We start from the raw sequence: 23,401 nt of genomic DNA on the forward strand, positions 1-23,401 counted from the left end.
ATTTGATTAAAAAATATTGATTGGTGAATCATAAGGGAGGAACAGAGACTCAGAGGACTTTCAGCATAAAGACTCTTACTTGTCTGATACTGTGTTCTGTATTCCTGGGATTAGGGTGACCAGATGTCCCAGTTTTTTAGGGGCAGTCCCTATACTCAGGGCTTTGTCTTCTATAGGAGCCTATTACTCCCCACCCTTCTGTCCTGATTTTTCACACTTGCTATCTGGTCATTCAATCTGAGTTATAAGCCACTGTAGTCATGTAAGACTAGATCTTCATCTGGTGTAAATCAGCATAACTCCATTGAAGTCCACTGAGCATCTAGGCCTAAAGTGCCTAACAAATCCACTAATATAATCAAGTTCACTAGAAAAGTCTACTGTAATGCATCTGAACTTGCTTTTTTCTTGATCTCGTACATTACTGCAGTTCTGTTCTTTAAATAGATCTGAAGGCTCAAAAATAACTGAAATTAAATGTTTTGATTTTTTTTTTTGGAGGGCATTAGGAATTTCAGGTTAATTGTGCTGATACATGACTCCTATAGAAATGTGATTTCCCCTCTAGCAGGTACAACTAATTATATATATATAATTATATATGTAATTTAACTCAAATTGGAAATAATTCTTCAAAAGAGGAAAAGGCCAGAACATAAAAGGATAAAAAAAAACCTCATCACGAACCCTTGTGAGTCTTTAAAAATAGAGTATTCAAAGGGTTTTGTTGTTGTTTCTATTTTAATTAAGATAAATAATAAGTTGCACAGTATGAAATATATGAATAGGTACCCTACTCTTGTCTGTAAATGGAGTACAGAGTCTCAAGGGATTAGTGAAACTGTATTACTAAAAATCTAAGGAAATAATGCTCCAGATTCCCCGTGTAAAAATTGAATCATTGTATCAGGAATATGCAGTGTTGCTGATTTAAAAAAAAATTATGAAAATAGAAATAAACCTATTGCATTTATTGCACTAAAACACTTGCTTTTTATGATTAGACCTTTTAGCATTAGATAAAAGGGACCTTTTGTAACAAAAATGATTCACTCTGCAAAGTGATAATATTTTTTAATATTTATTAAGCATTGGCAATGTGCTTAGTTCTGTGTAAAATACAAAACTTGAGATATTTTATTTTCCAAAGAGAGTGCCATCTACAGACCAAGAAATCAGGACACATGAGGAAGTCCAGAGCAGAAAACAAATGTGTGTATTTGTATGCACATAATTAATACATACATAATATATATTCACACATATATATGCTAATTTTTCAAAATCTGGACCCTAAAGTAAGGCTCCTAAATCCATATTTCTGCACCTAAGCAAGTGGTCACCTTTTTTAAAAGTACCTCAGAGGGAGCTGTTGCCTACTCATGATATTTGAAAATCTGGCCACTTGGTTGGTTGCAAAAGTATTGTTTTAGGAGCCAGAGTTCAGTTTCCATTTTTGAACATTTTGGCCATAATATATTTAGAAACTATACCTCCAATCTGCAAACATTTGTGCGTATGTCAGTAATCTGAAATCTATGAAATTACTCACGTGCTTAAAATTAAGTATAAAATTATCAATAATAATGCAGAAAAGACTGAAAGGATTAATACATATTTCTGTTCTGTATTTGGGGGAAAAACAGATGATATAGTCAATATATGATAATGATAACACTTGATATCTTTTTTGATGAGAATACAAGTTTGGTTGATAAAAATAAAATTGTTGATGTAAGATACTTAAACTTCTGTAAGGCATTTCACTTGGTACCACATGACATTTTGATTAAAATATTATAACTGTATAAAATTAACATGTCGCACATTACATGGATTAAAAGATGACTGATTAATAGTTCTCAAAATGAAAAGGAGTACTTGTGGCACCTTAGAGACTAACCAATTTATTTGAGCATGAGCTCAATAAATTGGTTAGTCTCTAAGGTGCCACAAGTACTCCTTTTCTTTTTGCGAATACAGACTAACACGGCTGTTACTCTGAAAGTTCTCAAAATGTGATTGTAAATGGGAAATCATCATCAAGTGGGCATGTTTCTAGGGGGTCTTGCGGGGTTCAGTTCTCAGCCCTATGCTATTTAACATTTTTATCATTGCCTGGAAGAAAACAAAATCACTGACAGTTTTCAGACAACACAAAAATGGGGGAAAGGTAAATAAAGAAGAGGACATGTCTGTTACTGATACATGTCAATTAAACTCAGTGCAAGCAAACAATATGCCAAGGTTAGACACAATATCCATCTAGTAAAACTGGTTTCAGGATCATGAAACCAATTCTGCCCTGGTGAAAGTGAAGAGCCATATCCGATAGCTGTCCCACTAGACTTTCTCTCAACATAAATGATTCTATCAGTGTTTTCTTTGAGAATCATTTGTTTTACCGAGTCCAAAAGTCAGTGGTTGGAAATCTGTAGTGATGTCTTCACTGCAGGCTATGCTGGATATAGTGGACTCAGTGGCTGGGTCCATGATTTCTGCAGTGGCAATGCACATGAGCTCTTGGCTGCAATCCTTGGGACTTTCACAAGAGTTGCAACAGCCTTCACAGGACCTGCCCTTTGAAGGGTCTTTGTTGTTTTTGGAGTAAACTGACTCTACGATGCAAGGCTTGAGAGACTCTAGGGCAGCGGTGGGCAACTCTAAAGTCTTTGGGGTTGTACACTCCTTTCCCATCCAGAAAGCATTTCCGCCCACAGCATACCCACTGTTGTTCTGCCCCTACTCCTTGGCAGGACCTGAAGAAAAAGAGTAGGGGTTGTAGATGTAGAGCTCCCCCTCCTTCTGCCTCTGTATCAATGCTCATGCCATCTAGACACCATCTAGACTGCGGTGTCACCAGGCATTTTGATGGAACACTCGGAGATGTCATGCCCAGTCTTCAGGATTGTATGCAGTGTTGTTGTAGCCATGTTGGTCCCAGGATATTAGCGAGACAAGCTGGGTGAGGTAAAATCTTTTATTGGACCAGCTTTTGTTGGTGAGAGAGACAAACTTTTGAGCTACACAGAGCTCTTCTTCAGGTCTAGGAAAGGTACTTGGAGTGTCACAGCTAAATAAAAGATAGAACAGATAGTTTAGTGTAAGTTGTTAGCACATATTCTAATGGACCATTCTAAGTGGCCTGTTAACAGTCCTGTAGTCATAGGACAAAAGGAGGTGGGAGGGCTTAGTGAGTTACAGATTGTTGTATTAAGCTATAAATCCAGTGTCTCCATTAAAACCATGATTTTTAGTGTCCAACAAAGTTATGAATTTAAGCTCTCAGGCTTATCTTTTGAAAGTGTTGTGCAGATTTCCTTTGAGGATGGGGACCGAAAGGTCAGATACAGAGTGATTGCTTTGTGAAAAGTGTTCACCCACAGGTTTTTTTTTATCATTTTCCTGTGTGAGTTCATCCAAGAGTGTAGTGATTGTCTGGTTTCACCCACATAGTTCTTGTCCAGGCATTTAGTGCACTGGATGAGGAACACCACATGTTGTGATACTCACATGTAGAACCTATGGATCTTGAAAGCTGTGTTGTGAGGGTGTTGATCATTGTAGCAGTGGAGGTTTCGCATTCGTTGTTCTGACATAGTCTGGTGTTGGTTTGAGTTGGTATGTCCTGCTCAGCGGGGAGCTTGTAGGATATCAAAACAACTACAACCCATACTCGATGGGGACCTCATCCTGAAACAAATCTTTCCTGAATCCCCTCTTCTGGCCTTCAAAAAACCCCTTGACCTGTTCAAGCTCATCATCATCAAGTAAGGTCCTACACATACCTATCACTACACGTGGTGTACCTCTAAAAGATCATGGTCAACTGCTCCACCCAAACCTGCTGGTCCTTCATTTAATGGCCTGGACAGTAGTGCTGGAACATTTTTAATAGAGTGGAGGCTGAAAGTCAGCCCCCTTACCCAATCTCTGCCCCCCCCCGAGCTGAGACCGGGACCCCCTGGACCCCTAGTTCCTGCACCTATGGGCCTGGAGGCTCCATGGCTAAATCCTAGGGATGATTCTTGCTTGAAGCAAGTTCAGCATATCTTGTTTAATAGTAGAAAATGCTATACCAGAGCTGCTTACCCTCAAAATGGAGGCTTTTTTTCTGTTTGGTATTGTCAGTCTGGGGTCTTGCCAATACAGGCCTCTGTGTCCAGCATATCCCGGACAGTCTATTGCACCTAAAGCAGCACAGGTTCAATTTCTTTTGTCAAGGCCTATCTGGCAGCAATATCAGATTTCCATCACCATGTAGGTAGCCGTTCTGCATGATACGACAGTCATATTTGTGAAGGGCCTGGAAAGGTTTTACCCTCAAATAAGGGAACCTATGCCCATTCTGGGACTTGAACCTGGTTTTGTGGAAGCTCATGGGGTCACCATTTGAGTCTCTAGCAATGTGCTCCTTACTGCACCTATCTCTGAAGGTGGCTTTCCCAGTAGCTATCACTTCAGCCAGGAGAGTGGCTGAACTGTGTGCTCTGACTTATAGACCTCTTATACAATCTTTTTGAAGAGTGAAGTGTGCTTGCACCCTCATCTGAGATGTCTCTCTAAAGTTGTATCCAATTTTCAGATTACACAGTCAATTTACTTACCTATATTTTATCCAAAACCATATGCCAATAGAGAGGAGAAATGTCTGCACATCTTAAATGTTAAAAGGGCACTGGAATTCTACATAGATTGGACTAAACAGTTTTGTTTGTCAACCCAACTATTCACGGCCATAGCAGACAGAATTAAGAGTTTCCCAATCTCTCTTTGCAAAGAATTTCAGCTTGGATAACTTCCTGCATTTGTGTTTGTTATGATCTAACAGGCATTTCCCTGTCAAGCAAAGTGACAGCACATTCCTCAGGACTACAAGTGGCCTCAGCGGCATTCCTTGTGCAAGTCCTTAACCAGGAGATTTGTAAAGCGGCAACCTAATCTTCGGTTCACGCCTTCTCATTCCATTATGCCATTAATCCATACTCCAGAGACTATGTTAAGTTTGGATGAGTTGTATTCCAATCTGCGTACATATGAACTTTAATTCCTACTACTACTTTACCTCTTGTGAGTCACCCATGGTGGAATGCATGTGCACTCACTTGAAGAAAAAACAGTTACTAAGGTTTTGTAACTTGTTGATTGAGATGTGTTACACATGTCTGCTCCACAACCAGCCATGCTATCCCTCTGCATCAGAGGTGTCCAGCAAGGAGGAACTGAGAGGGTTAGGAGTGGCTGGGCCCTTTATACTGGCATCCAGTGGGGCCCAGCAGCAGAGGGTACTCAAGCCACCATGATGGGTACCAATGAGAGAAAAATGTCCAACTACTGTGCACAGGGCACATGTACAACAAGAATGAAACATACATCTGCAATACATCTCAAAGAACAACAGTTACAAAAGATTAGTAACCGTTTTATCCTGGATATTCATATAGTGACTTCTTTTGTTCACAGTGTAATCTACGATTTCTATTCACTAAAAACTAAGCACCAAAATTTTTTAACCACACAAATGACATTATTATTGTTTTTTAAAATCAGTTTCTAATCTTGACTAACTCTGAAATTTGACATTTTTGCTGAGTCCACTCATGGAGAACTACCATAAAATTGAAAGCTTTGCTAGCTTGCATAGTAACAAAGAGAAGCTGGGGGAGGGGGGGAGCAAATAAATGGTGGTTATTATTATTTGTCCTGATTATTTCAAATGGCAAAGTGTATATACACTTACAAATATCCATCTCTGAGGCTCTTCTCCTTCACTAGGCCCCTTGTTTCTCTTGTGTCTATTTGATTCACCCTGAAGGTTGCAGGGGAATATTTATTGTAATCCCTTCTCCTTCAGTGAGAACTGTGCCAGCAGAGCCATTCATCCCTGGAGGAGGCCAGTTGTATTTCACTGCAGGAGAGAATGCAATTTTAAACTATGTATGAGGCACCATAAAAGCTCTGGCACTGGATGCTTTCTAGGAAATGTTCTCTTTCCTGTTCTGAGCTGTGCTGACAAACTGGCCCCCAATCAAGAGGAGATTTTGTTGCTTGCTGCACTGCATTGTATCCCCAATCTCAGCAGATTTTCCATGTCTGGGATCCCTGGGTTCTACCAGCAGAAATGAATCAGGTTCCCGATGTTTAAAGTACAGCCCCCTTACATACCTTTATGGAGAATGATGTGGAGTTTCAACACACAATGGATCCATGCTGGTAATGTGATGAACACTCCTGAATGACATTGAAGCCATCTTATATCTCCTGAGTGGTGCTTCTACAAATTCCATAGAATTTAATAGAGTATTATAACCTTTCTATAGAATATCTAAAATTTATAAAATTTTATAGCAGAGAGAAAGAGAGTTCTCCATTAGATTATATTGTCTGAGCTAATAATTCTGTACAAATGATCTTATTTTCTATTATATCTATGATGCTGGCAAACCAGGTGCCAGTTTATGCTAAGATCCCCATGCCTCACTTGGATACTGACAAATACATGGTGAAATTAGTCTGGCTTACCTGTGTGACAGTATTTTTAAAATAGGTAGTAGAGTTATGAAAATGTGTTGAGTGTTTAGATTACTGAATGCTTGTAAATTGTTGCCTGCATTAATCTGACTTATAACATCTGTATCCCCCATTGAAAGATAATATTTGAGTGTTTGCATTGTAATTCTCTGTAACTGTATAAATCACCAGACAGGAAAATGTGAAATGCTGGCTTCCAACAGAAGATGTTAAGTCCTGTACCAACACACAAGGCCCATTGACACCAGAAGAACTACTGTAGAACATCAGAGGACAAAAGACTTGCTGGTTGCTCTCCCCTGTCCACAAAGTGGAGGCATGCAAAGAAATTCCTCCCATCAGGGGCTCTAACAGCTCAGTGGTTTGCAACCAACCTATGAAATTCAGTAGGGACTAAGCTCTGGGGCAAGAGACATGTCTTTCACTTGTCCTGTGAAATTACAATTCTGGTTTGGGTGAGATATAAACTGTTGTTTCCCTTTTTTATGTACATCGTTCAGGAAATTTTTAGCAAAATACAATATAATTAATGAACATGAACATATGGCCCTAACAGATGATCTCTGCATCTCAAAGCAACATTTGGGGTAGGATCCCTATCTTCTGGAGACAAGAAAAGAGAAAGTTGAGCTGGGCCTGGCTCTGCCAAACCCATCCCCGAAACCCAACACAGAGTGTCAGTAGCCCGTTCCCCACCTTCTGGGATAAGAATTCTCACAGACACACCCTGTCAAACAGTCTGTTCTGTGAGGTGAGCTGCATCTCCCTGCAGTACAGACTGTCCGACATGGAGAAAAGTCAGATAAGAAACTTTCCTTTCTCCTACTGCCACAAAGTGTAATTTCTCCATAGTGTAGCTTAAATTGTAGAAGTCTGTGACGTAAAGCTGAAGATCTGGGGTTCAAACTATGCTGATAAGGGTGTTGTTACATGTAATAAAATTAGTTCTTACATTTTTTCTTTTTTAAAAAAGTAGGAGATTACATTAAAACAAACAAACCTACATTGAAAGAACATCAGTTAAGTTGTGAAGTCCAGCACTCTGAAGTTAGGAAATGCCAGATTGAAAGTAGCACATGCAAACTTCATTCTGCCCCCCTGGTGCATATGCATTATGGTAAACTCTGTAATTATATGATCACATACTATTTGTTTGCAAAGGACCCCTGTCTCAGTCAAGCATGGGATGGATGCAAAACTGGGCAGAACTAAGGATGCACGGGCAATCTTAAATCTGGCATTTCCTAATGTCTGAGTGCGTGATTTTGCAACCTACATAATTAACATGTTTTGTATAACAAACATATAGTTCTGTTAACAATTTTCATAAAGTGTAGTACAGCTTAAAAAGCCTAAAATGTATTTGATCATACTTCTAATATTTGCTGTATAATTTCATAAATTAAAATTATTTAAATCTTTAAAGTATGAAAATAATTTGTGTAATGTACACATTTATTCTTTTCATATGCAGCACTAATAGCTCCGATGAGTAGTGTTACTGTAGTACATTCTGAACCAATATAGGTTCAGAAATCAGGGCAAAATGTCTTCTTTAATAAACTAGACCCTTCTTTACATCAGCTCTTTAAAAAAGTGCCTTCTCTTGATTACTTTTAGTCTGGGTTAGAGAATCTCCCTTCCTTCCAGTGCTGAGGACTTAAAACTGCAGGAACAACAGTGTCCTTCTATAGAGCTACCATTCACCAGACTTGCTTCTCTCTAATAGGTCGAGACATGGGTCTCACAGCCTTAGAGTTTTGCTGTTTTGAAGGTTTTTAATTAAATTAAAACCTTTGTTTTACCAGTTTGTTCATTGTGAGATTGGAAGTTTCTCCTCCTTTTCTCTGATGAGAATAATATATGCTAGTTGCTTTCCAGATAGACAAGAAAGGGATGGTCCCTACTCCAAAGAGCTCATAGCCTAAGTGTAATTTCTTACAGTAACAGTTAGGTTTGTTTGCATTCATTTTGTCGTACCCAGACACTCCACTTTGTTATTCTGAAGAGTTAGAAATGTGTTGCTGTTTCTGGTTCTTCATAATTGCTTATAGTTGCTGCTAATTTACTAAACAGGAACATAGGCCCCATATTTTGGGACAGTGAAATTACAAAATTTCCAATTATTCTGCTTGGGTAATACAGTTTGGACTAGACTAAAAGTAATTGAAAAATACTGTTAAACAATGAAATTCAACTTGTGGTATTCTGTGTATAATACAAAAGGGGTAAAATGTGTATACAAAAAAGGGATAAAATGTTTGTTAAAATTTACTGATAAGGGAAAGATTCTATTTGCATGCATAGAGTTTATAATCAATATCTTCTTGTTTTATGTAACAGTAATGCTTGTATTACATAGTTGTCATTCCAGTGCAAAGAATTGCAAGCCTGCAATTAATTACCTTATGGTGTGAAATAATTTCATTTTCTCATTTAGTGATGTTACTTTGTGACCAGAACAGCGGACAAACTCAGACCTGATGAAAATAAGGATTAATTTGGCTCTCTTGCCTTAATGTGCAATGTCAAAAGTGTGTGTGTGTGTGAGGTTTAAGACCGTGCTCCGACATGAAATGTAATGGCTCGTTATCAGACTGTTCAGAAGACTAAGCTATTTCTACGGTGAGATTCTATTGCTGCTTTCCCTTATTCTAGTATCTGTCTACCAAAAACCTCTTCACTTGACAACTGTTTAGTATGTGATTTTTGGATAATTCTTTTAGTTAAAATCAAGGAATAATAAATTAATTGTCATGTTTGATCTCAGAAGTGAGGAGAGGCTGATTAATGGACAGAATTGTCAGAATAATCCTCCCAAGAACCATTGCATTGTTAGTTCCAATAAACTAGTTCCAATGAACACAAAGTATATTCTTTCTGCATTGTATTTATTATTGTTGGACATTTTTGCTAATAATTATGATTATTTATCAGAATTATGTACAGGTAAATAATGTAAATTATTTACATAATACCTGTAAAAATCCACAGGTATTATGCTAATTATTCTAAACTGGCAGCATGGGGAAAAAAAGACAGTGCCTAGGGCTGTTGATTCATTTTTCAGTAATCTTTTTGTAATTCCATTGTACTTCCAAATGGTAAAATAGTTCAGAGACAACATGTGAGATTATGATTCCCATAGTTGAAATGGTTTCGTTATATTTAAAATCCATTATTTTGAATATTCTAAAGATTGAAGATCAAGAGATATTATGAAGATCAAAGCTCACTAGGTATCATTTAAGCCGCTGGAGTTCCGAAATTTTGGAAAAAAAATACAGTGAATTCCCATGTCCAGAAGTCTGTGGGTTGTCAATCACATTGTTGCATATGCATTGCCAAGTCTTGTTAAACCCATCCTAATGCTGAATCCTGACTTCAGCTTATTCTACAGAGGCTTCCTCCAAGAAAGACAAAAGGGTGTAAACTTCAATATAGATCTTAAGTGCAGAGTAAATCATTCCACTTTTTGAAGTCATTGTCCATTTCCACTATTGCAATTCCATAATAAAATTAAAAGTAATTTATAAAGGCTTTCCTAATTATTTCATTTGTACAAGGATTCAGACAAATATATGTTGTGAGATCTTCAGCGCGCTAATATTTCAAATTTCTTGTTTCAGGTTTCATCATATCAAGATACTTGTCAATCTTTTTAAACCATTTTATTTGCTAATTGTCCCCATAGCAAATTGTTAGTGCTCTATATAACCTGTTGAAAGAAAGATTAAATTATTCAAAGGTTATTTGTGCAGAGAAGAATGATTCACCCTCTCTCCCTTCTTGGTATGAAGATTAGATTGACTGCTGAAACCATCAATTAAAGCTCATATACAGGAATTTGTACATTTAAAAATCAAAGTTGTTCAGTACTAGGAAATGTCATTCCAACTCTTTTTGATATTTGCTTCAGAAAAGAATTCCATTCAAACAGAAACATTTGCAAAGAATGAAAATGAAATGTCCTCTTTTTTAGCTCTTAAACCCTTGTATTCTGAGAATATATTACAGTCAGTAAAACCTTTAGACTGAGAGTTTCTGAAATTCAAGTTTTACCACAGAATATTGTATATTGTCTTCTGTAAATGTCATTCTTTATTGTATTCTTGCAGGAAACTATGGAGTGAAAGTGAAAAAGTTAACATTCATAAGAGTATCTGCTAATCAATATTTTATTTAGTGTTCATAGGAATCATAATCAGAATTAGTTAATTGACCAGTAGAGTGACTACTATGCAATAGTACAGGAATTCATTCTAAATTATTTAATATATGAATGTACAATTATGTTAAAATACAACTATGAAAATGAAAGTAGTCATTCATAACATTGCAAAGGATTCCAGTATGGAAGTAAAAGTAATTACTGTTTAGTATGGAGACATGAAGTAGAGATGCCTGAACTACATATAACCATCATTCCAAAATAAATGTTCATTTCATTGGCATGTTCACTATAAATTTCACTATATACTGTGGCAGGTTTACAGAAACTAGGAAGTTGTGTTATGCCAAACCAATTTTCTAGTTACCAGCTTGCTGTGGATTACTGTTTTGCTTCTATAAGTGCAACAATTCCATTAGTTTAAAAGAAGCTTTTGTATGATGTTTTATGAGGTGAGAGGAAGTACATAAGATGAATTCCACTCTTGTGCTATTCTAATTTATAAGAATAGTGGCTGCAGTCACACTGCTATTTTTACATTAGGGTGTTAGGCCAGTGGATCCAAACAATCACAGATCACTTGACCCTGTTCCAACCCTGCTAACATGATAGCCTAGGTAAGGCAGCTGTGTACGGCCCTTATTATGCTACTTTGCTTCCTCTTCACTCAGCCATGCAAGCAAATGGCTTTAAGTGGTACAGAAAAGCTTGTACTGGTCCTAGATACCTGGAGTGAAACCCTGGCTTCATTGAAGTCAATGGCAAAACTTCCATTGACTGGAGACAGAATTCTCCTATGAATGTATGTGCCTGCCTTTTTAATACAGATGCTGGCTGCTGAAATTTTGGCCCTTGATGTAATAAATTTTGTAACCCACAAGTCTGCATTATAGAAATGAAGTTCAAAAAATGTTGATGTTCTATATGAAACACTTTTCCTGGCTGAGGCATTGCTGATGTATAGTAATCTCACAACCTAGATGAGCCTCTATAAGTATTTTGGGAAAAGGGAAAGAATAAGTATGAAGCGTAGGCATTTGGAGAGAAATTTCAATTTTGCAAGTGCTAGATTGAAGTATTAAGTTATAATTAAAAAAGTTATTGGAGACCTCCAGAAAGCTCCAAGCCAATTTAATTAATGCAGTCCAACCTATTTCTTCACTCCTGCCAACGGAAAAGCAGCAATCAGTACAGTGGTATTTCAAAGGTTAGAGGTCTGAATTTCACCTATAGTGAATGCTAAACATAATTATAAATTTGCTCATATCCTATTCCTTTTTACTTCTTGGGAGTAAAAATCCTGCCAAAGATAAGTTTACCATGGGATCTACTGTTGTTCATTTCTGCAGTGTTCTAGTGTTACTGAGAAAAACAGTTTGGACCATTAGGTGCAATAGCTCCTGTGTGAGGAAAAAGGAGTCAATAAAAGTTTTATTAGTCTGGATATTAGTAAAAATAGGAAAACAGCCTGCTGAAGCCAGGAAGGAGAAACTACTGTTGATTGGCTCTATGATTACCAATCAGTGTGTGTTATTTCTGCCAGTTGCCCTTACTTTGGAAGCTTTCAGATAGACATGGGATAATTTGGTTTTGAAAGGTGCATTAAAAATGGGATATAAAGAGAGGCATTGTGATTCTCATATTACATGGCATACGTTAATATAGTTATAATATATACTAGTTTATATATAGTTAGTATATGTATAAACTTTTAGGTTTCTTTTATGATTTTTAAACAGTGATATAACACTATACAGAGAAACATTTTCATTGACAGTGTATGCGTTACAACAACAATTCTGGGCTGTATGCTTTTAGGGAGCTCAGGGAGCTTTCCTCTTCTGGAAAAAAATAAATAAAACAGTGAATTTGTATCACATTTACACAATGAAGAACACACACTTGATTTTACACTGACTTATGAAGGTCAATAGCTTTATACTTGTGTAAATCTGTAAGATCAGTGACTTAAGATTTTGAGCTCTTTGTGGTGGGACTTTTCCTAGGTATTTGCATAACACTTTCTATTGAAACCCTGATCCTTACTGAGGCACTGCAAACTAACACAATAATAATAAAGTAACATTTATAATAGTGATAAAATTGTATCTAAGAAAGACTCCTTATGCAGAAATAAAACTGCAGTTCTGTTTGTTAAATATAGGAGCACATTTTAAAATACCTTCATCTTCTAAATGTAAAAGGAATGAGTTTTGTGATTACAAAAAGAAGGAAACATAACATCTTCTTTAAGCTGTCATGGATTCTGGAAAACCACTGGTGAGACCACAGAAAGGGAGTTTGTGTGGTACTTAGAGTAATGAAGCATTGCCACACTATATGACCTCTAATCTGTTTATACTTCAGTTTTCACTTGTATGAAATGGGCATAATAGTCTTTAGTGCTACTTCACAGGGATGCTGCAAGGCTTAATCAATCCATATTTACAAAATGTTTTGATATGTTTGACTGACAGATGCCATGCATATAGTAAGTGCAAACTATTACTGTGTACATGGAGTATATCTCCTCCACCGTATAGGGGAAGTTATGGAGTAGTTTGATGATTACCCTCTATCATGCTCTGTGGTCTGCTACTCAGGTCTTCAGCTTCAGTGGCTACATTGCTTTGATCATGTAAACAAGATGGTGGAGCAGCACTGCCAATTGTTCCGGCTATGGTGTGTTAGGAGGATACTAGTTCAGAGGTTTAACCCTTAAACCTCTATTATGGCAAATTGGAAGGGAAGGCAGAAAAAACACTTTTTTTATTTTCAATCACAAGCCAAGTGCTTGTTGTTCCTCTCATAATGGTCATTCACATCTTCAAAAACTCTAGGCCCTTATTCCTGAAGTCCACTTGGAAGGTCAAGCTGGTCAGAATATAGCTTTGTGCCTCTTGCAAGCCCCTGTAAGAATTTCTTTTAGAGTCTTCACTCTAGTTTCCTGTTCATCTCCAGATGTAAGTCAAGGCATTGGTGATACTCTTTTAAAGCTTTGAATAGTGTGGGGCTGCTTCTCACACATTCCCCACCCTCAGTATTAAGATCCTCCACAAGGTTCTTGCTCTCTGTTTTGGAGTTGGACTCTTCAGGACTGGTGGGAAGATTCTCTCATCTGAGCGCTCCCACCCTTTGAATTCACTCCCTTTGGCAGTCTGCCAGAAATCAGATTGAGTAATGTTTAGAGCAGGGTAAAGGATTTGTTTGTCCTAGTCTGGTTTGAGTGTATTTGTTTTAATTCCTGACAACATAACAATATGGTTGTTAACATTTCTGGAGATGGCAACCGTGCTTCTTTAATGTTACCCACTGTAGTTTTATGTATATGTTTTCAATAGATATGCCATGTTCCCTCCCATATGGGTGGCAAGGCCACAAAGAGTCCACATAAGGTAATTCCAAGATCCTCAGTTCTCTACCAGGCAATGAGCTATGACAGCATTTTCCATGGAACTGCAGTGGAGGTCAGGGAAGGCATGTACTACTATAAGCTAAATGCCTTAATAGTCACGGCCTGGGTGTACTGGCACTCTTTGCACTACCTTTGGATTGAAGAGTAAGGGCTGTATCTCCCCTAAACTCAAGTGCAAGACCCTTTTCCTTCAGCTTTACACAGGAACCAGTCTTTGGCCCTGAATCAAACATATTAGCATGTTGCTAACTGAATATTAAAAAAACAGACAACTATTTCTGAAGAGGGCTAAACTGCATTGTATGAGAGTTTCTGAGAAGCTCTGAAATATGAAGAACACTATTTTTCTCTCTCTCTGACTGCTTTTCTCATGATCTATAGAGCAGATTAAATGAATGCTCTGTAAATAGGACTTTCTGAATATTATGATGTTGGCATAACTATGGCAATAGTTTGTTAACTACCGTAAGAAGGCCAGAAGGGTGTTTGTATTTTACAACTGATATTTTAATTCTTCTGGCAAAGAATTTGACTAATGAATTCATCTAGATAACAATTTTAAGGTTGTCAACACTGGGTCCTAAACTAGTTGACTGTTACTTTTAGAACTGAAATTGAAATAAATTTAAATTATATGACATTAACTTTAATTGTAATAACCACTCTTCCATTCATTTTCTATAATAACATGTATTTCAATGGTGGCTGATGATTTCACTAATTAGAAATATGTTCAGTGGGATACAATGTACTGAAAGTCAAATTTTGGAGCAATAGTTTAAGCACATCAGTTTCACTCAAGACCAGGAAATTAATCAAATGGATATACTCTCATGCTTATCATGACTCTAGCATATACTCTCATGCTTAGCAGGACTCTAAAATTTGAGCATATTAACAAATAGGGCATGATCCAATACCCATTAAATTTATGGGTGCCTTTTCATTGACTTTTGATGGGTATCAGGGCCAGAGGCAACTGGGTGTAATTCTTTTATTCCAAATCTATGAACAGATAGACACTGGAACAATGAAATATATACATGCAACATTGTATTGTATGTTTACTGTAGCTTGTATTCAGAGTAGCAGCTGTGTTAGTCTGTATTCGCAAAAAGAAAAGGAGTACTTATGGCACCTTAGAGACTAACCAATTTATTTGAGCATAAGCTTTCGTGAGCTACAGCTCACTTCATCGGATGCATTAAGTGGAAAATACAGTGAGGAGATTTATATACACACAGAACATGAAAAAAATGGGTGTTTATCATGCACTGATCAGGAGAGTGTAGGAGAGTGATCACTTAAGATGAGCTATTACCAGCAGGAGAGTGTGGGTGGGGGGAGGGGGAGAAAACCTTTTGTAGTGATACTCAAGGTGGGCCATTTCCAGCAGTTAACAAGAACGTCTGAGGAACAGTTGGGGGGGGGGGGGGGGGATAAACATGGGGAAATAGTTTTACTTTGTATAATGACCCGTCCACTCCCAGTCCTTATTCAAGCTAAGTTAATTGTATCCAGTTTGCAAATTAATTCCAATTCAGCAGTCTCTTGTTGAAGTCTGTTTTTGAAGAATTGCAACTTTTAGGTCTGTAATCGAATGACCAGAGAGATTGAAGTGTTCTCCGACTGGTTTATGAATGTTAAAGTTCTTGACATCTGATTTGTGTCTATTTATTCTTTTATGTAGAGACTGTCCAGTTTGACCAATGTACATGGCAGAGAGGCATTGCTGGCACATGATGGCATATATCACATTGGTAGTCATTACACAAAGTAAAACTATTTCCCCTTGTTTATTCCCCCCCACCACTGTTCCTCAGACATTCTTGTTAACTGCTGGAAATGGCCCACCTTGATTATCACTACAAAAGGTTTTCTTCCTCCCTCCCCCCACTCTACTGCTGGTAATAGCTCATCTTAAGTGATCACTCTCCTTACAGTGTGCATGATAACACCCATTTTTTTCATGTTGTGTGTATATAAATCTCCTCACTGTATTTTCTACTGAATGCATCTGATGAAGTGAGCTGTAGCTCACGAAAGCTTATGCTCAAATAAATTTGGTTAGTCTCTAAGGTGCCACAAGTACTCCTGTTCTTGTAGCTTGTATTGAAAATCTCTATATCATATTGGTGACAAGAAAACAGAAAAGCACAGAAAGGTGTTTCATTAGTACAAACAAAACCCCTCTAGAGTTCATGTTTCTTCCTATTTGTGTTGAAATACTGTGTTTTTTAAAAAGAGAGGACATGGGACCAGCCTAAAATTTCTTCCATCTAGTAGGTGTTTTCAAGCTATGAAACTAGAGTTATGATTGAAATTTACAAAAAAGGTAGAGCATCTGCTAGTGATAGATTTGCATGTGAAGTACATGTTTTTGACTTCACTCTATAAAAGTCAGTAATTTTGAGGGATTTACATCTCACATTCACAGCTTAGAGCTGAAACTTGTAAATTCCAGGTACAAAGATACAAGATTTACATATGTTTTGATGGAAAATATTCTTCCACCCTTTAACCGAGAGAAATATCCTGTAACTATAGGCATTTAGCCTACTTCTTCCTTTAGGGTTTTAAATCTTACTTTTAGAGTAGTGGGTTTTCAGGAAATATTTTTAAACCTTGGATACTATGCAACGTGAACTTGGACACTATACAAGGTGAAATTAACTTGAAACTGCTAATTCTGGCTGTCATTATCTGTCTATTGAGAATCTTATATAATGTAGTGTTTAAACTCAAATAAAAATAAGGAGTCAGCATAGAGGTAGATTAGAAAAAAATCTTGTAAAATGAAGCTGTAGCCAAGAAACTAAGACATGCTGACTTTTTTTAAAAAATACCATGTATTATTTTTCATAAAAGATTGCAAACAGAATGATAAAATTTTCATGCTCCACTGGATGTGAAATGTTGGTTAAACTCATCAATATAATCAGGAAAGGATGCAAAATACTATACATTTTGGGGTTAATATAATCATAAGGTTACATCTCCTTATATACTAGGAGAGACAGAACATTAACTTTTCCCTTGAGCTCACTGCCCAGGCAGTCTCCTTCCCACTCCTTGCATAATCAGCACTCCAATGGAGAAGAACCAAAACAGCCTTCCTTTTCCGTTCTCAAGAATTACTCACGATATTCAATCTTGAAAGACAAGTGTTACACTTCTTATTACTAAAGTAAATTAAACTTAAGCTCCAGAAAGTGCCACAGACAAAACAACTCATTATTGTGCCATTATTGCAATACACACATGAGAGAAATACCATTCTCTGGTTAATAACTGAACACATTCAATATTTATAATCACTGCATCAAAAAACAGCAGTAAACACAGCCACCAGACTACATTTCTCAACATACTACTGGCAGAGATAAAATCAACACTCTCAAAGTACAAAGCCCCAGATTCCTGATATAGTCTTCTCTGTATCAGATTCTCCAGTTGCAGAAAGACCATCTCAGACCAGAAGCATGCTTTCCAGCTTTATGTGGCTATATTGGTGCATAAACAAACAATAAAGGAAAAAAACAGATGGTATCTTCTTTAAATCTCACATGTATGGTATTTTAATTACCAAATCTTCTTGTTGTTTTATAGCATTGCACTTGTGGTTTTGTAATATTATCTCTTGCTATATTACCAAACTCAAGGAGGGCACAAACTTACATGTGGCAACTCAAAAACACAAGTGAAAACAAGAAACACCAATTACACGCATTTATCTTCATATATATTGTGGCAGAGCTCCGACCTTGTCCCCATGGGTCCTGCCCTTCCAGGCGGTTTATGCTAGCTTCAGAGGCTCACTGTGACCCTCCACGTAGCCCTTCTCTCTCTAGGGCCAGGGATACAGTCTACTGAGCCCTTTTCATCATAAGCCAGCAATGGAGGTTAGTGAGAGAATTCCTACAGTCTTTGTTGCTCCTACATCCTTATGCAAAAATAAGGGCCTGTTTTCCCCTCCCAGGAGGTGTTTCTGTAGTAGTGGGTTGGGGGGAACCCAGCCCACCCTCTACTCCAGGTTCCGGCCCAGAGACCCTAATGGTAGCAGCTGTTGGCAGCCAACCTTTTACTGCCAGAGTTGCTACATTTCCCTGGGCCACTTTCCCTCAGCTCTCCTGCTTCTCCCTTACCAATGACTTGAGAGTGTCTTCATTAACCAGCCCTTCAGCCACACTTCCGCTCCTCTCTACCTGACTGGAGTGAGCCCTTTTATATTATCAGAGGGGCCTTAATTAGAGTCAGGTGGTCACATTAGCTTAATGGCCTCACCTGACTCTTTGCAGGTTAATTGGAGTCAGGTGTTCTCATTAGCCTGGAGCAGCCCCTGCCCTGGTCAGTCAGGGAACAGAAAACTGTTAATCTAGTGGCTAGTATATCTGCCTTCTGTACTCTGAATTCCCGTCCCTGTTGTTCATTAGTTGTCCCCCTTAATTACTTGGTTTTCCAGGTCCTGTGGACGCCCCCCTTAGGCTGGGGGGGGATCCTTTAGCAGTGGGCGGGCAAAGCCCTCTTCCTGGATCCCAATAAGGCTACTCTGCTGTACCCGGGGCCTGCCGGGGATATCAGTTGGTGGCTCCTTCATGGAGCCATGAGCACGGGCGTGTACTTGGCGCGGTTCACCCCAATCCCGGACACCTGACCCTTTTGCAGCGTGAGGGAAACCCTGGCGCACCTCTACCTGGAGTGCACCAGGCTGCAGCCCCTCTTCCGGCTCCTCATGAATATTTTGTTAAGATTTTGGTTGCATTTTTCCCCTCACCTCCTTATCTATGCACTCCCTGTCCATGGCCCCGCTAAGTCGCTGGACCTCCTGGCCAACCTCCTCCTGGCCCTGGCTAAAGTGGCCATCTATAAAACCAGGGTGAGGAGGTTGGCCGATGGAGTCTCCTGTGATTGTGGGGCCTATTTCCGATCCTCTGTCCATTCACGCCTCCGGGCAGAGTTCCTCTGGGCTGCGTCCACTGACTCCCTTGATGCCTTTGAGGAGCAGTGGGCGCTGTCCAGGGTTCTCTGCTCGGTGTCCCCATCTGGTTTCCTTTGTTTGACCCTTTGACTGCACTCCCGTCCCTGTTCATTAGTTGTCCCCTGTAATTGTTTGGTTTTCCAGGTCCTGTGGACCCCCCGCGTAGGCTGGGGGGGGGAATCCCCTAGCAGCACTTCCCGGATCCTAATCAGGCTACTCTGCTGTACCCAGCTGGCCTGGATCTATCACAATATGCTACGTCTACAGTGTCTTAAGATTCCTACTACTGTAATTGCTATATTGCCTTTATATCAGGGAAGCTTGTAAATGACATTTCCAAAGTAAACATAGTATGGTATGAGCAACACTTTGATGGACAAGAAAAATGGTGCATGTAAGTCCTCCAAGGAAGACCACCTGGCTCTATGTGGGCCAGTTTTCCTATCTATAAAATGTTGATAATACATACCTAACTCAGGTGAGATGAGGACTAGTTAATGTTTTACACAGTGCTTTGAAAATGGAAACTGCTAAATAAGTGCTATTGCTATTATGAAACTGACTTCATGATGAAATTTTAAATTCTTAACATAAAGTGTATTCCACCATTATCAATCATGAAAAATTGCATATAGGGAAAATAGAGTTTTGTTCTCTAAACTAGAAGACACTTAATTTGGTCTACAAAATAAACTAGCCATCTTCCTAACTGTGGGTTGCTGCTAGTTTGTGTATTTGTCTTGTCATAATGAATAACATTTCTCTGTGTCCTTGTTTATATATTCAAACATGGTGAAACTATCCTTTTCATTTACTGCTCTAGAAGCATATGAGCACTGCTGCCTTTATATTCTATTTTGTTGTTTGTTTGTTTTTCACAACTTGTTCTCCTTTCTGGGTGCGGAGAATTGTAACTTGGTACATTTCCATTCTGACCCAAGGCAATCTGTTCCTGGTCTGACACCTCACTACCTGCTTTGACCCCCTTGTGTATATGAATTATACATCTAGCATTATTTATACAGGAATATGATCACATACTATTTGTTCAATGGGCTCCCTGTCTCATTCAATGCACAAGATGCACACTGAATGAGGCAGAAAGTTGCAAGAAAAGAAAGAACATGAAAGAGCAGTCTCTTGTGTTTAAGGCACTGGACTGGGACACAGCAGTACTGGGTTCTATTTCTGGCTCTGCCAGAGACTTCTGATGCAATTTTGGACAAGACTGCCATAACACATACACTCAAATGGCCTAAATTGTAGTTGTAGAGGCAAATTTAATATGGGTGTTTCTTAATTAAGTGCTAGACTTTGCAACCTTTAATTTTCTTTTAACTTTTTTTTTTGCCTGGAATTTAAAGAATATCGAAACATTATTTGCTAGCATAGAGGAATGTCTACTCACGCTTGCAGTATGGGCCAACATCATCCACATGACTTCACTGGCAATTGAAGGTGCTCAGCACCTTGCAGTACTGAGTCTTTTGTGGGCACACATGCAAGATGTTTACAGTGACACAGCTCTTGTTTGGAAAGGCTGCTGCTCTCTTATTTAAAACAGTCTGGAAGATCATTTGAAAACAAAGTAGGAATGTAAGGAAACAGAGTCTTTCGTTTGTAGTGTAAATTGGATTGATTTTTGGGCCCTCTCAGTCACAGCTTTTTTCCCCCCATTTAATTCAAGATTTTGGATCTGAGAACTTCTCATCAATAGTAAACTAAAAATGAATGTCTTTTAATATTTAAAAGCATCACAAGTTATTTCGACATACTTTGTGAATGTTTTTCCAACAGTTGAGTGAAACCGATATACCACAGTAATTTGGCTTATATAATTTATTTTACAGTCATTTTCTTGAACTAAGCTACAATTTACGTCATGGATAGCACTGAACTCAGACTGAAAGAAAATATAGCTGCTGATAGTCTGTTAGGCTGGCTTAGCAGATGTGATTGAGTATATTTACTCAGGGTAAAGTTCTCATCATTTGGAGTGATTTTTATTGTAACTGTCAAATGCAGAAATGGTACCAGAAAAGATAACTAATTTTACTGTTAACAGTGCAGTTGACTGTGCATTTCTGAAAAAGAAGAGAGACATTTCCAAATAACTGTCTCATGGTGAATTTGCAAGCCACAAGATGATGTCCCCCAATTGTAAACTTGTAACGTATGAATTTGTTTATTTTGATGTCTACTTTTGGCTTTCGACATATAACTTTGCTTTGGACTTAGAGTGGGAAACAGAATCATTATTTTATAAATTTTTTAAAAGTTGTCTTTGTTTAAATATTTGTATGTATATCTATATGCTGGAGGGAAAGAACAAATGGATAATATGGATTTAAGAATTTTTCAAAATCTATTCAGTTGAAGATATCCCAATATTATTAACATACTATTTGTATTTTTGTAGCACGCACAATATGGTAGCTGCCCCAGCCCGGAGCCCCCTCCCACACCCTGAACTCCTCATTTCTAGCCCCACCCCAGAGCCCGCATCCCCAGCTGGAGCCCTCATTCCTGGCCCACCCTACAATTTCCATACCTAGATGTGGCCCTTAGGCCAAAAAGTTTGCCCACCCCTGCTTTATTAGGTGACTAGTTTCTTGTAAGTATCAGAGGCAGCTCTGGAGAAGACAATAGTTAGGAGTTATTCTAACAAAAAAAGGAATATATTTAAATTATTCTAAATATTTGTAGTAAATATGAGTAGCCCAATTGTTTTAAGAAATAAAAAAAAACTTTTGAGATCAGAAAGAAATTAAAAACGTTACTAGAAATTATCACTTTTTTTTGTACAGACAGCATCCCTTTAAGTGGAATACATGGCTTAAATCTGCATGCAGGGGCAGTATACATAGCCCTATAGAAATAAAGTGCTAAGAGGAGAGAGGTGCAGAAATATTTGCATTTAAAGATCAATAAATACTGAAATTCTGATAATGAGGTTCCTAATGAAACAAAAGACAGTTCACTTCTTTGCTGGATAAAAGTGGGTTTGAAGATCCTTTCATTAAGCACAGAACAAAATTTAGAGTATATGACTTACTGGTAATGGCTATAATAGCTATGTTTTAATAGCCCCAAAACATTCTATGACTACAAAGAAAGTAAACAAAACAATCACAACTTAACATTAACCAAAAAGCATACATTAATCTCTAAGCAACCACAGAATCATGCTCTTGTAACCCAGTTCTGCCTTTTAACTGTTTTGCCACAGTTGGTTCTTTTACTCATATGTTAGGATTTTATTTACTTTTTCAGTTCTTCTGGACAGGGAAATGTCTTCTAAGTGTTCAGTAAAGAACTTAGCACATTATTGAACACCCTAACACAAATAAATAAATAATTGTGATTAGATGCCTAATTTGTACTCCAGATACAAAGGAATTGGGAAGTAGGACCAAATTATACATACGGCCTTATCTCTTGGCAGGGAAAAGTTAGTATAGCAGTGGAGTTGGACTAGTGCTGATGGGAGTGGCCAAAATCCTATTTGCATGAGGCATAGGCAGTTGATTTTATGTAGATGTGGGTACTTGCAACTTTACAAGAAACATCAGTATCATCAGGGTTGCTTAGAAAGCTGCAAAGCACTGTGAGGACCGTATCTAAACACCAAGGTGAATGGAGAGAGAGAGTAAAAAAAAAAAATGCTAGTTGGCATGTGTGCCCATATTCCATTCATATCCAGCCTTAAATTTTTTTATTAAAGCTAATGTTAAAATTATATAATACACAGGTTAAGAGAATAGCGTTGGTACATCTAGGTATAGTGCTTAAATTATTCAAAAGTAGAATGTTTGATTTAGAATCATAAAATACATATAGTACATAATCCGCAATAACCAAAATTTAGATTAATAAATTTAACCATATAGTTTAAGTGTTAGCATCCAAATGTTCAGGTACATCACTCATGAAAAGTTATACAGAGAGTTGGTTGTAGAAAGCAAATATAGCAACGAGTGGAGATTGTCCTTCAGTGGGCAGCTCCATTCAGTGGGACACAGTTGAGCTGTGCTCTATTGATGAACTTCCAGTCAGCAAATTGGGTGAAGCTTCCCCCAGGGAGGAAGTGGTTGCTTGCATCCTACTTGCAAGTCACCTCGAAAGCTTTGCCCTGGTTCGGCTTCTATTTCAGGTTTTCCGCATACTGGCAGTGGATGGCATCCTTCAGGGTCTTCTCCAGCATGGTTCTAGCTCTTGGAGTGATGATTATGTGCTCTGTATTCTTCACCTGTGGCATCGGGACTCCCAGCTCCTGGTGTTCCTCATACCACGTCCAGTGGCAGCA

General features: G+C 38.1%; 1 protein-coding gene across 4 annotated transcripts in view; it reads left to right on the forward strand.

Moving 5' to 3' along the window:
- NEGR1 (neuronal growth regulator 1) overlaps positions 1 to 23,401 on the forward strand; it is a 605,115-nt gene that overhangs the window by 164,156 nt on the left and 417,558 nt on the right. The window contains exon 1 of one of the 4 annotated variants that reach the window (XM_073357345.1): positions 21,224 to 21,268. The exons of the other annotated variants lie outside the window; for them this stretch is intronic. Within the exon in view, the coding sequence (XP_073213446.1) occupies positions 21,240 to 21,268 (29 nt within the window). The 5' untranslated portion in view covers positions 21,224 to 21,239. Of the gene's footprint in view, positions 1 to 21,223; positions 21,269 to 23,401 lie in introns of those variants that run through there. 4 annotated transcript variants of the gene reach the window in all.

The sequence above is a fragment of the Lepidochelys kempii genome, chromosome 8, assembly GCF_965140265.1.
Source record: "Lepidochelys kempii isolate rLepKem1 chromosome 8, rLepKem1.hap2, whole genome shotgun sequence".
Lineage (NCBI taxonomy): Eukaryota > Metazoa > Chordata > Testudines > Cheloniidae > Lepidochelys > Lepidochelys kempii.